The sequence below is a fragment of the Lampetra planeri genome, chromosome 4 (genome assembly GCF_965212315.1).
Source record: "Lampetra planeri chromosome 4, kcLamPlan1.2.h2, whole genome shotgun sequence".
Lineage (NCBI taxonomy): Eukaryota > Metazoa > Chordata > Hyperoartia > Petromyzontiformes > Petromyzontidae > Lampetra > Lampetra planeri.
The window spans coordinates 21,198,701-21,215,410 of NC_136110.1; the positions used below are offsets into that span (position 1 = coordinate 21,198,701).

A 16,710-nucleotide genomic window follows, 5' to 3' on the forward strand; every position below is an offset into this window, starting at 1 on the left:
GAAAGGTTTGAGTGATATCCCATTGTGTTCGGGGGTGTTATATGGGCACTACAATTTCCACCGACTTTGGTCAATCATCCAAAATAGGATCCTCTTGTAAAGATAAACATTATTATGAACTCAAGCATTATCACTTTGTCCTTCGCATAGTTGTGTATTTCAGTTAAAAATGTTGTACGCGATGTCATGATAGAAAACGCAAGAGAAACACGTAAACTCGGCGCCTTATACGCGACTGAACATAAAACATGCAAAAATATAAAGCGCTAAATGATGATCCGCTGACCAACATTAACTGATGATAACTCTAAATTGAACACGAGAGCTTTCGCAACCAATGTTATTATTCGTAATTGATTTTTTGTTTGTGTCAAATTGGATTCGGAGAATATGCGTGCAGTGTTCCCTCATTATTCACGATGAGGGGATACGTTCCGGAGATGCACGTAAATAGCACACTACACAGATAATGATATTGGCCTACGAAACCTATCTCTTTAATTAATTACCTTAAATAAATACGTAAATAAGCTATTAACTGCGTGAAAATGATCATAACACATTGTTTTTAAAATAATAAACACTATGTAAATAAAAATGAATATTAAAGTATTAAATAAGAGTATATAAATTACCTTTATAGGATCACTTAATCTCATCACTTTCTTTATCTCGCTCTCTCTCTCTCCATGCAGTCGTCATGTAGCGTTCCAGATGCAATTCACGGATAGCCAAAATTGCGGATAGAAAGTTGTGAATAACAACGTTTGTTCATCACGGGACAATTTCATTCATCGGCTGTGTCGGGTGGAGGAGGGTTTACGACTCAAAGTTTTATTTGCATGGCAATCCGACCCAAAAATCTGACTCACTCATAATGAGTCAACACTAAGCTTTCACCAAGAACAAATTTTCACTTTATCAAATATAGCTTCGTTGCTGTCAATCTTCATCTAACATGGTGGGCGACCTTAACAAGGTGTTTACAGTGCGATGCACATTGCATTCATAAAGCATACAAATGCAAGGAGATGTTATCTCCCTCGCATGCTCCGCAGGAGGCCGTGGGTTCAATTCCAACCCTGGCGATTATTACCGCAGGCAACGGACGCTCACATAGCCACCGCCCGTTCGCTGACCCCACTGTGGCTAGGGGTTGCCACATGTCCCGGTTAACCCAGGCGTATCCTCCGTTTGAGGGCAGCTGTCCTGGAGAAATCTGTGAGTCTTCCCAGGACGGTACATTCATTTCATTGGCTTCTCCTGTAATTCGATTAGAATGTACCTGTACTGTGAGTGTAACTATTACTGTTTCTGGCTTTAATCGTTGTTATTGTTATTGCATTCTTCTTGGACTTCTCCGGTATTGCCCTCCACATTTAGAAACACGTGTTTCGTTTATATTTGGCTGCTACTATCAATTCCGGCATGTGATTATAAGCCACTTGAATGAGCTATAATGCGTGGCCAGGTCACCTCTGAAAAAGAGCTAATCGCTCGAAGGGCTTCACCTGGCAAAATACAATCGGTTCGTGTCGCATAGAAGTAGTGAGCAGCATTAGACTGGGCGAACAATGCGGTGAAGGAAAGTGTAGGGGGGTATTTGAGAAACGACGGCAGAGCATGAGAATAAACTCCAGTTTGTTTAACACATATCATCTATAATACAGGTTTTTTTTTTTGTTAGATCGCGAAAATATAGAAATGTGTCGTGAAACTCCAGTTTTACTTCGGGAAGTAATTTAACAGGCAAACGGTGTGTGGGTGTTGTTATAAATTAGGAGAAAAAAAACACTAAATTCTACCACGTAGCTCCTTGTAACGGGTAATTATCGCTCGGTCAAAAAGTACAGCTTTAAGAGTTTTCCAACATACAGATGTAATGCGAGCGTAAATGGAGTTGCTGCTGGGCTCTGGCCCAATCACACAGCCCGGGGTATTGGGGGGCGGAGCCCGGTATGGGGGGCGTGTGGGAGGGGCCGCCGTTCACCTCGGCTCCAATGGAAAGCGAGGTGAATGGGGGTGGAGCCAGCAGGGCAGTATGGGAAGGCGAGATCTGACGATCCGGAAGGGGAGAAGTCAGGGTCACGTGGGGGAAAGGATATAAGTGGGAGCCCGGAAGAGATCGGGGTCAGTTGTTGGAGTGAAGAAGCGGGATCACGTTGGGTGGCCGCCGCGCCATCAGCCACGTGACTGATGGGGCTTCGGCACACCGTCGGCCAGCGGTGTGCGGAGCAGGGAGGAGCGGAGCGACTGACGGGAGAGCGCGTGCGTGGCGCGCGCGAGGAGGAGCTAACGGAGGAGCGTGCGTGGCATGCGAGAGGAGCGTGAACAGCACGCGAGAGGAGACGCTGGTCCACGGAGGAGACCAGCGGGGTGCGTAGAAAGAACTTGAATAAAAGACCAATGGAGACCAGCAGTGCCTAACGGAGTCTTTTGTTACACTGGAGTCAGAAGTGGACTTTTTCAAAGCAGAATAACGTCAAGAAAGATGGCCGAGAACTTGAAAAAGCGTAACCCACTTGTTACGTCTTCCGACGACGAAGAGACGGCCGCCGGCACACGTCCTCCAGAGACCACGTGGCAGGGCCGCCGCCATCTTGAACATCGCGGCTTCACCACCTTCAACGAGAGAGCGCCGGAACCACGGGGGAGCACCCCCGCCCTGGCTCGTGTGCGAGACACCGGAGCAGTCGCAAGAGGACGCCGCGCTCACCGTCCGAGTTCTTCGAGATGTCTCAAGTCACCACCCTGCCGTCCTCTGCTCGCCGCAGCCCCGGGCAAGTCAAGACGATACGCACCCGGCCCTAACACACACCTCACCCATCTTGCATGTGCCGGGGTGCGATTGTTTATGGCTCGAGATTGCGGAACGCGGTTCGGGCTGTGTGTGTGTGTTGAGGATGGACGCGCTGTCTGCTTGTGTTTGCTCTGTGTCAAATAGTGTTTATGCGTTGCGGCATGGGGATGTTATCTTGATGGCGAAGTTAATTATTAATTCGGTTGCGTCGAGTGTCCCGAGCCCGTTACCATCCCGTGGGTTGCCGTGTGCGACGTGTTTATTTTGATGATTTTTTTTGCTGCAAGGTACGACAGGGTTGACGGTGTGTTGTCTGCCTGCAGCTCTGCTTGCGATTGTGCATAATGTACGACCTGTGTGGAACTTTGCTGCTTGTAATCGCGATATGCTGACTGCACGTACTGTATAGACTGTCTTTCTGTACGGATACGGAGTGCGGTGCATTGTTCTGACCATTGGGTTCGGGATTGTCATTAGTTGTGCGTACCTGTTCGGAAATTGGTCAATTCGTTGGGGGACCCTAATTTCTGGTTGTATGGGTGTTCGTGCATACGAGATTGCATATGTGTTCATAGAAAAATGCGAATGTTGAGGGATGAGGGCGTTGTTGGTGGCTCTGCCGTCAAGGGTGATGGGGCCGTAAATTGCCGCCAAGGGGCGTCGCTCTTTCCGTTGATTGCGTGCGGCCAGGGGTTGCATTGCGAGTTGGTGTGTATGAGCAATGTGTCTTGGTCAATTATTGGGTAAAAAATTTCCCCGATACGACTGCTGTGCGCAGCGAGCTGCGGCGATGCGTCGTATCGTTGGGGGTTGTTAAAACGTGACAGGGGATGTGTGTTGTGACCCCCAGCAAGGGGCAGCTGGGGTGCACGCACGGGAAAAACTGCCGAAGTGGTCGCACGTTGGGCCGCCATTTTGGCTAACGCGGGAAATCGCGGGGATGCGCTTGGCGCAGGGGGCCGCCATTTTGAGCGCGTGCGGGAAACCTCGGTAGGGCGCTTCGCACGTGCCGTCGCCATTTTAAGTATACACGTCGAGCCGCGGGGATGCGGTTATGGATCTCATCCCTTGACTCTCGTGTTGCGCTCTAACTTGTGGGCGTGCATTGCGTGTTGTGCGCAATGCTGGCGTGTTGGCGCCCATCGGGGTAACAGGAGCATAGTGGCCCGTGTCTGACTAAGGGGGGGCGTGTCATTGCACCAGCATTTTGGGACTGAGATGCTGGCTGGGTTCTATTCTGGGGCAAATATTTCACCAGTATATGCCTGCCATTGTTGAGTGGGTGATGCACGAGTTGTGGTCACATCGTGCTATGGCCGAGGGCTGACCTGACAGCCCGGAAGCGAGACACTCCGTAGTATGTCTCAAGCTAATGGACCATGTGCTCATATGGCTCGTGGAGTCGGGGTTCCGTCGTGCGGTGGCAGACTGTTTAACCTGGTGGGCCGGAGGCTCACAGAATTCAGGAGTAGGGGTTCCGTTACGTTGCAGCGAACGGTGAGACCTGGCTAACATGGGGCAGGGATTCCCCTTGCGGGTCCTCCAGCGGGAAGGGCCATGGACTTGTTTCACTCTGGGTTATAACGGTATTGAATGTATAGGGGAACTGGTCCTTCGGGGATATGGATATTGTGGGGGTTCAAGTAAATGGAATATGGCCTAGGTTAGCGGAATGCGACGGGTCCGGGGTGATTGCTAGGACGGCAGTGAGGACACATGCTGGACAGCGGGTTCAGCCTATTGGTGATAGTAAGCCTAAGTTGTTCAGAATGCGTGTTGGGGAGTGCGACTCCATATCGTCAAGATATTGGCTAGGAAACATTGCCCCGTGGGGGGTCGATGGCGTCTGGCCTTGCCAAGGGATGAACCTTCCTTTGTCTGTAAAGCGTCAGACTATAAGATGCCGGGGTGTGTCCATTGGTGATGGGATAGTACGAGATTGAGCGTGGCTGAGTCTTTGCGATGTGCCATTGTCTCGTCCCCGAAATTGCACTGGCCGAGTGGATGGCCAGTGGACGTTGCTGTGGTTGGACGACCACGGTGCGGGCGAAGGCAAGTTAAATGTTGCCGCTGGGGAGCGTTGCTCTCTCCATGCGAGGGTGTGCGGCCGGCGGCTGTGTTGAGAGTGACAGTGGGTAGATGCTGTGTACGTGAGATGTCTGTGCTGGTTCTCAAGGGAGGACTGCTGATGGGCAAGAGCAGGAAAATTTTTATTGTCACGTGTAAATAATATTTTTTGTTAAAATGTAGATACTGGGACATCCATCGTGTCGATTTTTGTGTATTTATTGGTTTTCTCCTTACGCCGGGCGGATTATGATCATCTCCACTACCCTGGGGCTGGGTGGCTGTCGTGTACGACATGCGGATGTGCCGTTTCGTGGTGCTGTGCCTCGGGGGGTTGGGTTCTCCTTCTCGTCACAGATCTTCGGCGCCTGCCACACTGGGTGTCACCGGTTGTACTAACCGGATGTGGACTTGAAGGGGGAGTAGAGCGCCTGTTCGTCACTCCTGCTCTACCAGTTGTTCTCTGAAGTTGGACTTGAGCCAGGCAGATGGACCAGCAACACAGACACGCTCTAAGACACTGGATTTTTGATTTATGCGCGTCTGCCGTTCTTGCGTGTCAGTTACCGTTGTTGTGCATTGCCTTCCATTCCTTAATTCTTCTTGCTTGTTGCACGGTTCCGTACCGGATCCTATTCCCTTCTCTTTCGTTGATTGGGTTCGTCGTTTTGTGCTCTCCGTTGTGTCGGTTGTGATTCCTGAGTGTGTTGCCGTCGCTCGCATTATTTTATCCTATTTCAGCCGGGAGAGGATATAAGTGGGAGCCCGGAAGAGATCGGGGTCAGTTGTTGGAGTGAAGAAGCGGGACCACGTTGGGTGGCCGCCGCGCCATCAGCCACGTGGCTGATGAGGCTTAGGCACACCATCGGCCAGCGGTGTGCGGAGCGGGAAGGAGCGGAGCGACTGACGGGAGAGCGCGTGCGGGGCACACGCGAGAAGGAGCTGACGGGAGAGAGCATGTGGGGCGCGCTCGAGGAGGAGCTAACGGAGGAGCGTGCGCGGCACGCGAGAGGAGCGTGCACGGCACGCGAGAGGAGACGCTGGTCCCTTGTCAGGACCAGCGGGGTGTGAGGAAGAGTGGAGGAGCTGAGGAGGAAGCGCGTGCGGGGCGCGCGCGAGACGACGCTGGTCCGCGGAGGAGACCAGCGGGGTGCGGAGAAAGAACTTGAATAAAAGACCAACGGAGACCAGCAGTGCCTAACGGAGTCTTTTGTTACACATGTGTAATGAGTCCAACTGAGTCGCAGACGTTGTTTGTTTTAGAGGCAACACATTTATTGTAACACCGTAACACAAAGGGGTAACTGCCCCATTACCAGATATAGCTTAGGGTGGTGACCACCCAGCTAACTACCCTATACAGAGGAGTTACTGCTACCAAGGGTCGGACTCTCACCCGGGTCTCCGACCACGTGGTTTCCTCATAAGACCAACTTCCAGCTTGAGACCCCGAGCTTCCAGCTTGTCGAAAGAAGAGACCCCGGTCCCTCTCCGGGACCCGCCTTATATCCCCCTATGGTTGGGGCCGCTCCGCCCTCGGCCCGCCCGCCTTCTCGAGCATTCTCGTTCCCTCTTGATCCTTCTCAAGGACTCTCCCCGGACACGTGATCACCCCCTAGTCCCCCCCACCTGGGGCCCTCTGTGTGGACACTCCGGATCACGTGTCTACGGGGTCAACCAGAGTGCCATGGCCTGGGGCAACCCTGCCCCTGGGCTGACGCTCACCCACGCCCCCTCGTGGGAGCCCCCACCACACGCTGTGCGTGGTGCCCGCGCTATCCCAGTGCTCACCAAGCCCCGCTGGGGCTAGTATTACACACAGCCACCCACACGGTGCTGTCCACAATGTAGGAACATCGAACGGCACGGCCCTTCCGGGCCAGCACCATACAGTGACATCCCCGACATCCCCGATGTCACTACACATGCATGCTGTTGGCGACTGCTGTGAAGGAAAGAAACCTCTTGAAGTCGTAGATGCATTCCCAAGCCTACGCTCCCTGCCACGCCGCACAGCACAGCCACTCTGTGGTTCCGGATTCAGCTAAAGCGGGGCCTGTAGCATGATGTTATAAAGGGGCCCTACATAAATATATATATAAAACATTGAAACCACTACATTTTTTACTTGCATAGTAAAGTAATTGTATTTTTTCATTTGCTATACAGCCAGATAATACGACAAATCGCTAACCTTAAACACCCAGTCGTTCATAAAAGTTGAAGGCGGTATAGTACTGTAGCAATAGAGCAAGTGCAGAATCACTGAACCGGAATTAATAGCTTGAAAGCATTTAGCCCAGGGCCCTTGAGAGTGTGGGGCCCGTAGCATATGTAGCTACTTTTGCTACTGGGATAATCCGGCACTGACACTCCGTCGTCCCCTGTCGTGCGCACGAGGCTCGCCGGTAGGCGACGCATCACCCGCAAGCGCTTGGGCCACAGGCCGCAGTACGTGGTTACGTTTACATCTCGCCGGTGTTTACACTGGGCAAGGAATGAACGTGCATGTTGAACTTCTTTCACACCGCACGCAGCCAACCGTGCTAACCGGAGGTGGAATCCGAGCCAATTACCTGGTTCAGGCCAGTGGGCTAAAACTTAGGGTGCAATTTTGCACGTAGATGACTCACTGTAATCGTGCAAACTTGTCATAATCTTCCGTCGTGGTCTTTAATGGGATTCCCACAGCCACGCTCGCTTCTCCCCCCGGCCGCATGGAGGAGGATGCCCTTGGGCTGCGGTCACGCTCCGCTACGTTGGAGATATATACGCGCGCTGCCACCCTCGTGTTTAAAACCGGAAACAAACGTTTTGTAAGTGATCACAAAAATATATATACCCCCCCCACCCACATATAAAAAAAAATCACTTACCCAAGCATTCCCAAAGTAATTTCTATTCATAACCAAGACATCCTTTTGCTGAGTGCCCAGAAATCCTTGACAATGTCTTGTTTTGAGTTTTTTTTTATTTCTTTGCGGTGGCGGTGGCTGCGCTGCACGTGGCTGCCTGTAATGAAGCACTGCAGAGGCAGCAGCAGCGAGGGTTGGTGGATTATCGCACAAAAGTTGCGAAACTCAATGAGTTGCCAAGAGACGGCGGTACAGCAGAACGTGGACTGGTTTCCATCTGTTCCATCAGTACGGGATAGAGTGTTGCCCCCTCACACACGTGGGATTCTCCGGGTGCTCCGACTTACTCCCACATGTGTAAACACTCATCAATTGCTGCAACATCTTACTATGTAAGGGACCGTAGAGCTTGGGCAATTGTTGGCACCGGCTCGCCGCATGGCTGCCTTCCCGCGTGTCTGCGATTCCTCGCGCCTTTGAGTCGTTCTCTATCTACCAAAGGGTGAGCGAACATCGTGCCGCGTGTCGCAAGCGGAAAACACAATTCCTGGTTCTTTCCAGGAATTCTCTCTCATGCAGCCCAGGAAAGCCCTCTGCACTGTTCCTCCATGCCTGGCTTATATGCCTTTCAAGTTAAACATGCCGTTAATTACCCAGTGGCTTACTGTAATTTTAACATGATTCACATTCATTATGTCTTTGTTTATTTACATATCTGTAGCTTTTTGTAACTTCATTTGTACTATTACTATAATCAGGTCTAAAAGAAACTGCCTTAGTCAATTTGCTCTACAGCAAATGTATTATTCAACATTGAGAAATGTTCGATTTTCTACAGGACACAGTTATTGTTGCTCTGATTTCTCTTCGCTTGATCTCTGAACTTACTCATAATTTGCTTTAAATTTTGTAATTTTGCCAACCTGGGTCACTCTTGCAAATGGGACCCATCTGGGTCTCTTGGTTTCTCACCTGGCTATACAAACGCAAATTAAACAAGCGCCTTGCCACCCACCCTTTCCCATGGTCCCCCTTGAGTGGGCGCTGAGGTGGCGAGATGTTATCTCCCTCGTCTGGTATACATGAGATCATGGGTTCGATCCCGACCCTGACGATGCCCCTATATTTGGAGTATTGAATGTCTCTCTCTGCCCGTGGCCGTGTGAATTTTTTTCCGGGTCCTCAGTTTTTTCCCCTCCACATTTAGAAACGTGCGTTTAGATTATGTGACCGCTATATATTTCCACGTGATAAGCCACTTAATTGAGCTATCATTTGCCACCAGGTCGCCTCTGAAAAGGAGCTGCATAGCTCAGTGGGCCTTACCTGGTAAAACTATAGATTGAAAACTAATTTCTTAAAAACTACTTTTTGTAGTTAGTTTGTTGACCCCCCCACCCCACACAACTCCGATTAGCACGTTTGGCTACGTACGGTGATGAGTGATTGTAATTAACGGCATTTATAGCGAGGCCAAACGATAGAATACAAAACACAACATAATCAATAGTGTCGTTGTGGAGAACATAAGTAACAAGAGTGAAGCTATGGATTACATCACGTAAATATGAATGTGTTGTTAAACCCGCCACCACACGAAACAGCCAATTAGTAAGGTTTGTCACGGAAACAAAACGTGCCAATGTGTTACTACTTCAGTACGCCGCTTGTGTGTTGCATAGTAAACCCACAACATTTACAATTCAAGTACGACTTTCACTGGTGATTACAACCAGCTTCATCAGGCTAATCACCAGCGAAACGTCGTTGTAAATGTTGTGTGGGTTTACTCTCCAACAAACCCGTGTGCTGAACTGATAACGAATAGGCATGTTTTATTTACTAATTGGCTGTGTCGGGTGGTGGCGGGTTTAACGACACATTCATATTTACGTGACCTAACCCAAAAAAACCTCTTATGGAAGTTCAACATCCATACGTACATACAGAAAATAAAAATAAAATATTTATACAGTTTGTGTATGGCCCAGCCCTGGATGTGCACAAGGTATAGCGTGCCCCTCACCATCACGAGGCAGGACGCCCAGGCTTAGCGGCAGTAGGAGCAGCAGCAGCGTGGAGCCGAGCGCCACGAAGGGCACCTCGTAGCCCCACGCGTCGTACAGCAGTCCGCCCAGGGGTGGCCCCAGCAGCATGCCCACGCCATTGAAAATCTCCACCATTCCCTGCGCCCCTCAACAGACAACACAGGGTTTAGATTGCGCTGGTCAACATTGCTTCGTTGAACCGGGTGAGTGTAAGCCTTTCCCATTCCAAGACGACTGAAAGTTATGGGGTGGGTTTCCCATTCACCGCTGAATCTCGGAACGTGCAAACGGTGAGCGTTAATTTTATTTAGAGAGGCGTAGCTTCGCTGTTTTTTAAAGCGTTATACTCACCGCAGAGAACTGTAGCGACACGACCGCACTCTATGATAGCTGCCGCCAAACTGTGCAACACGCCCTTCCGCATGGCCTTTTACATACGCGTAAGTCATCGGAGCAGAATTGGAATAAAGACCGATGACGTACACACGGATGACGTACACATACGTCATCGGAATGGGAATGGGTTAATTAGCGTGCGTGACCTGGGCCATCCAAAAATGGCTAAAGCAAAATGGCAAGACGAAGCGGAGCAGTGAAGTAAAGCAACGAGAACACGAATAAAGTTCAACCGATCGAATGTAACTCTACACCCCTGTGACATCACCTGAGTGTGAGGCTCAATTGGTCGTTCCGTTACACGTGTTGAGCGATTCATTGTGAAGCCACCTTTAAGTTTCGGTTGAGATTTCCGCAGTCGTGCCGTACAGCTCTCCGGCGTGATTTCGAGTTGCTGCCGCGTGCCGTTTGGGAATCGATCGAAGCTCCGAGCACGTGGAGCAAAACGTCGGACATCGCGCGGCACAACCCGAAAACTCATCGGAGAGAGCCAGCCACCTTGAGTGTATGCAGCAGCAGCAGTGCAAGCAGCGTGAAGCGGAATTAATCAATCAGCGCTTATTTGTTACACGGAAAATCCTGTGTAGCCAGTTAACCAGCTATGGTTTGCAAGGAAGAGAGATCCGTGGTGCTATCAGCATATGACAAGAACAACAATAGCAGAGTGATGCTCACAGAGGAACGGGCGACAGCGGAAAAGAACACGTCAGAGGTGCGGGCGAAAGAATGTGTGCTTACGGAACAAAAAAATGAGCGCTATTAACAACATGAACAACGGGCACACTGCACCAAAAACAAGGTACGAGAAACGAGATACGAGGCGATGGGAAAGGTCGGAGAGGAGGTGTGCGCGAGGCAAACTCAATCGGGCGAGTAAGACAACAACAACAACGACAACAACGGGAACTCGAGAAGCAACAGCCAACGGATTTGGGTGCAGGTGCAGCGACGCGACTGTGGAAGGGCACAGCATCTCGGGGCATCGAGCGAGAGACGAGAGCGTGGAGCGACCGTCTGCCCGCACGGCGTGGGGAATAGCGCAGAGGTGATAGGGCAGAGGGCGTCTCTAAGTCTGGCTTTGGGTAAACGGGGCAAGCGCGCTCTATACAAATTAATCGGCGAGGGATTAACACGCGGCGCGAAGGATTTACGTGAAAAGAGGTGGCTCGGGCGAGCGCTGTGCGGAGTTAATTGTGTTTGTGCATGCACAGTCTTAGGCGCGTATCAATGCGCATTAACCGGGGGTTTATATCGGAGGGGGGGGGGGGGTGTGGAAACGCTTACATCGGTGCTTTCAACCGAAGCGTGGCTTGCGGAAGAGAGGCTGAGGGATAGGAGCTGACGAGTGAGAAGAGGCTGCTAGTGTGACGCCGGCACTGGGGAGACAAAGGTGACTGGAGATGCGTGGTGCTGGTAGTATAAGAGGCGCTCGAAAACAGCCCTTACGTCCAGAATGCGTGTACAGCCCTTTGTCAATCCACTGCTGGATTAGGGCCTCCCCCATAGATGTGGCAGCATAGACGTGGGAGTATAGATTTGCAGGACGACGACAGATTCGTCTGCACCGCTGCTCACGTCTTCCTGCCCAAGTGAACTATGGGGGTGGCATTCATATCCATTGGCAAGCCTTAAGCCAACGGTGGCAATTCCACATTCTCATTGTAGGAGCCATGATTTCCGTGGGACGACGTGTTATACGATGGCTCACAAAACGGTCCGAATTTAATACACCCCTGGAGCAAGGACGATGGGCTGAGTCAACTGCTGGCTGACATTTGAACTCTCGATCGCGGGTCAGGTAGCCCTGATCGGATACATGCGCAGCGGTGCGTGGGAAACGTACGAAACCTCCTCTGGCTGCGTCGCCTCCTACGCTGACCCCGTTGAGTCAGGTCACGCTATTTCAGTGTGAGTGCTACGGCATTCGAATAACAGCCCGCCGTTAATCCGGTTTTTCGCAACGGTGAATGGGTTTTTTGAGCATTTTCCTTGATATTGTTCTCGCCACGGCACTAAGCCTCGACAGAAAAGTGGCAATGCGGTCCTGTAACTGATGCCCAGGTAGAGGTATGGTGAATGACCTCAAGGCATTGATATGTGCCATATCCACACAGCTGAATGAAAAGCAATGTCTCCACACGTAATAGGCGTGCGAATGCGTTAAGCAATCCATTTTTTAGGACGTCCTTGCTGAGTCTCGTATCAAATTTTCAAGAGAGTTCCATGGTGGATTGCACGGCAGAATGATATTTGAACGAGTGTCTTTATTTTGACTATCTAGATTAAGCTCGTGCATGTGTGTATGTTGAACTTCTTTCGCACCATACGTAGCCAACCGTGCCCATCGGAGGTGCGGGGGAAGGCCGTATGGGTTCGTGAACCCACTCGCAAATGCCCTAGCCACCACGCTGGTCAGCAGGTTAGGGAGTTTTCACGAATATTTGTGCGATCCACTGACCCCCCGCACGAACCGCTCCTATTGCTCCATCTCCACGGCTGTCGTCCTCTCAGATGCGTTTGACTGCCATTCCGTCGGCAGTCTTGTCCACAAATCATCACCATCCCCAACAGCGCTGATGCATCGTGTCCAAGCCAACAGGCTATTTTCCTTCACAGTCAATGCCTCCGATCTTCATTTGTTCCCTAAATCTCTTTCTAATGAATACCACTTAAAATATGCCTCACATTTACCAGAACTGTAATTATAATGCTCAATTTATCTTAATGGGCTTCAACTCATGCCTAAACCTAATTTAACGGGCAGGTTATATTAATAATTTTCGTGAAATATATGCATAAATTGTTGTTGTGTCTATTTAGTTTAATTCCTTGCTACAAACCCTGCATGCCCCCTACATCTCCGTTGTTTAAGGGCTCATCGCTCCTCACGACCATACCACCTACACTGAACGTGTTTTATGATTATCCGATCGCATAAAGCCATAAATATATATAAACAATTCTAGATTTGAAGTTGCAAGGATTCATACTCTTTGGTTTTTTCGGTAAAGTCACGTAGGTAAAAAAAAAAATTTAAATAAGAAATCAATGAAAACAAATCAATTAAATCACGACGTTTCAGAGGCAACACGGAAGCTTGTGTTGCCTCCGAAACGTCGTGATTTAATTGAATTGTTTTCACTTATTTTTTTTTACCTACGTGACTTTACCGAAAAAACCAAAGAGTATAAATTTAAACAATTGAAACTATTATTTTGTATTTTATCAGGTAAGGTCCACTGAGCTATCGAGCTCTTTTTCAGAAGTGACCTGGCTATCACAAATGATATCTCACTGAAGTGGCTTGTCACGTGAAGATTTATAGCGGCCAAATACTCAAGCGTATGTTGATTTTAAATGTGGAGGGAAAAATCAGAGGATCCGGAGAAAAATGTACGCAACCACAGAGAGAGAGACATGCAAACTCCAAATATATAGGCGTCAGGGTCGGGATCGAAACCATGACCTCCTGTATACCAGGGGAGGTAGTTAACATCCCGCCACCTTGGTGCCCAGATAAGCAGACAATGTCTCCCTCACATATCTGTCTATCCACATTAAAACAAATATATTTTAACACAACTAACCACCCCAAAATAATTTCAGCAGCATTGATTCAGTTTAAGCAAACTGTGGACCGGCTTCGACACATGGTGTCTCATCAGCAGTCACGCCTGGCTTGAATCTATGCCGGTGAACTGCCAGATATTTATAGGCAAGGACCGTCTCTTTTAGCGAGGCCAAACGATAGAATACAAAACACAACATAATCAATAGTGTCGTTGTGGAGAACATAAGTAACAAGAGTGAAGCTATGGATTACATCACGTAAATATGAATGTGTTGTTAAACCCGCCAACACATGAAACAGCCAATTAGTAAGGTTTGTCACGGAAACGAAACGTGCCAATTTGTTACTACTTCAGTACGCCGGTGTGTTGCACAGTAAACCCACAACATTTACAATTCAAGTACGACTTTTCACTGGTGATTACAACCAGCTTCATCAGGCTAATCGCCAGAGAAACGCCGTAGTAGAATTGTAAATGTTGTGGATTTACTCTCCAACACAGTTTGTAACTAAACTCTTCGGGTGGTGGTGGGTTTAACGACACATTTATATTTACACAATCTCACTCAAAAAGCCTTTGCAGTGGATATGGGTCGTGAAAGCCTACGTGTTAAACTGAAGCTATCACCACGATCTATGGGCAAATAGGCCCCAGGTGTTCTCTGCACATTCCATCCTTCTGTCTTGTGCCAATATGCTCAAGTAGTGGCCACATCTTTCTGGCACCGATCTCTTGTGATGTCGTCATCAAGCCGTTCTGTGGGTGCCCTTCTACAACAGCAGCTTCGTATATGTGGTGCCTAACAAGCGCCATGACCTCGCCAACTTCGTCTGTGCTCAAGCGAAGATTGCGGTGTACAAGACGAGAAAAAAGATGCTGGAAGGTGACACTGACGGCTGCTCTGTGCTTCCAGTGATCAGGGGCCTGCTAAAGGCGCGGCTCCGGCTGGAGCACGCCATGTACCACACACGTGTCGGTGATGTGCACGTCTTCTTCAAACGCTGGGGAGCGGGAAGGGCCCTCTGTACCAGCGTGAACGGCACCCTCGTGTTCACCTTCTGAAGCGCTCGCTCGTCGGCGTGGCGCGCGCGATGACCACCACCACGTGACTTTTTTTGTGTTGTGCGCGGCGTATCTAGCGCCACAGCGCGTGGTTTTATTGTGTTTGTGGTATTGGTTGCTGGTGACTGTGTATTCCGTATCGGAATGGGCCTCCAGTGCTGTTGCTGCTGGTGGCAATAAAAGTTGTTTAAAAAGTCTGCGAGGTTTTCCTCTATCTCCGGTTCCTTCCATTTTTCCCGAACAACAACAACACACTTTTAATTTTCATGTTGTAGTCCATCCTCCATGCATGTCCAAACAGTGCCCAGTCTCCTTCTCATCACTGCCTGCGCCATCAGGGTTGCCTTCTTCTACGTGCAACCTTTTTGTTTGCCGACTTCTACGTTGGTCATCGCTCTTTGGGTCCTAGCTGAAGCTACGTGGGCGTTTTCTTGGTTCTTTCGATAAAGTCACGTAGAAGGGAAATAATACAATAATAATCCTTGAGGACGGCTGCTTGCGTTGTGGCCGAAACGTCGTGAGAATTATTTTATTATGTTTTATTTTTATTATTTTATTATTTACCTTCTACGTGACTTTACCGAAAGAACCAAGAAGATGAATCCCTGCAGTCACGAAAGCTTTAAATCGAAATTTACGTGGGCGTTGTTGAGAGAAACTGGGGCTCGCGAGAGAAAGTCTGCAGACGCAGCCACTTGCCCCCAACACGACCCCGCTGCTGTCCCACGGAGGGGGCCGCTCCTCTGCGGCCCCCTCGTGCCGAGCGGAGGGAGTGCGGCTCAATCGGCTGAGCCCAGAGGGGCTTGGCGGCCACGTGTAACGCCGGGAACACGGCCACACAGGAGGAGTAAAACAGAGGTCGCAAACGGGTTTTGATTCCTTACCCGTACCCGTACCCGGCCGCACCAGGGTCGCAAACGGGTACCCGTACCCGGCCGTACCTTACCCGTACCCGGCCGGGTACGGGTAGGGTACAGGTATCGGGTACCTGATTGCGACCTCTGGGATGAAGCCATGTTGCAAGGCGTGGGTGGGTTGATTCTAGGAACTTGAATTGTGAGAAGAGACAAGACGTTGGGAAATGAGTGACAAACAGTTACTCACCAGTGACTCACGGCCTACCCGTACCCGGCCGCACCAGGGTCGCAAACGGGTAGCCGTACCCAGCCGGGTACGGTTAGCCGGGTATCGGGTAGAGTACGGGTATCGGGTACCCGGTTGCGACCTCTGGTGTAAAAGCAGCCGCTCAGACCGCGTGTCGTGCAGACGGCGAGATTGCTTGCGTGTGATCACGTGTACATTATATCGTTGTTGTTGTTGTTTGTGGGGAGCGGTAGTGTAGCGGTTAGCGCGCTTTGCTACGAAGCCGGCAACCCCGGATCGATTTCCCTGGTCACGGCCAACACCGGTGCTGATTTATCTGAACCGGTCCTGGGCCTCCACCTAGGTCGACTCGGCCTGAAATAAACATCGCCACGAGGGAGACAAAGGTGGCCGGGCGTGGCGCTGGCCACCCAGCCCTCGTGTGCAGTGCCGGCCTTCATAGGCGTTCGTGATCAGTGTTTGCCCTAACAGTCTGTTAAGACTATATGGGGGATCTTTGTCTTTATTAGTATGATTCGATTTATTTACCCAAGAAAGCCTCACCAAGTCTCAAGACTCCGTTTTCAAGAAGGTGCTGCCACGTTTTCGCAGCAGAGGGCGATGTTGCTACTTCTGTGTGTGATCCCAATTGAGTAATTTGCAGATATTTGTTGTTTTGCATCGGGTTGTCTCTGCTACATGAGGAAAGCCATGCAGGACAGGGGGAGAATACACAATCTCCATACAGACAGTCGCCAGAGTCAGACATCAAACTCAGTCCCTTCTTGCTGTGACTACTAGGACTGAACGATTTGGGGAAAAGATCT

At 50.1% G+C, this 16,710-nt stretch overlaps 1 protein-coding gene across 1 annotated transcript in view; it reads right to left on the bottom strand.

Annotated features, from left to right (window-relative positions):
* LOC144717819 (MFS-type transporter SLC18B1-like) overlaps window positions 1-16,710 on the bottom strand; it is a 90,371-nt gene that overhangs the window by 39,815 nt on the left and 33,846 nt on the right. The window contains exon 7 of the mRNA XM_078593493.1: window positions 9,749-9,908. Within this exon, the coding sequence (XP_078449619.1) occupies window positions 9,749-9,908 (160 nt within the window). The remainder of the gene's footprint in view (window positions 1-9,748; window positions 9,909-16,710) is intronic.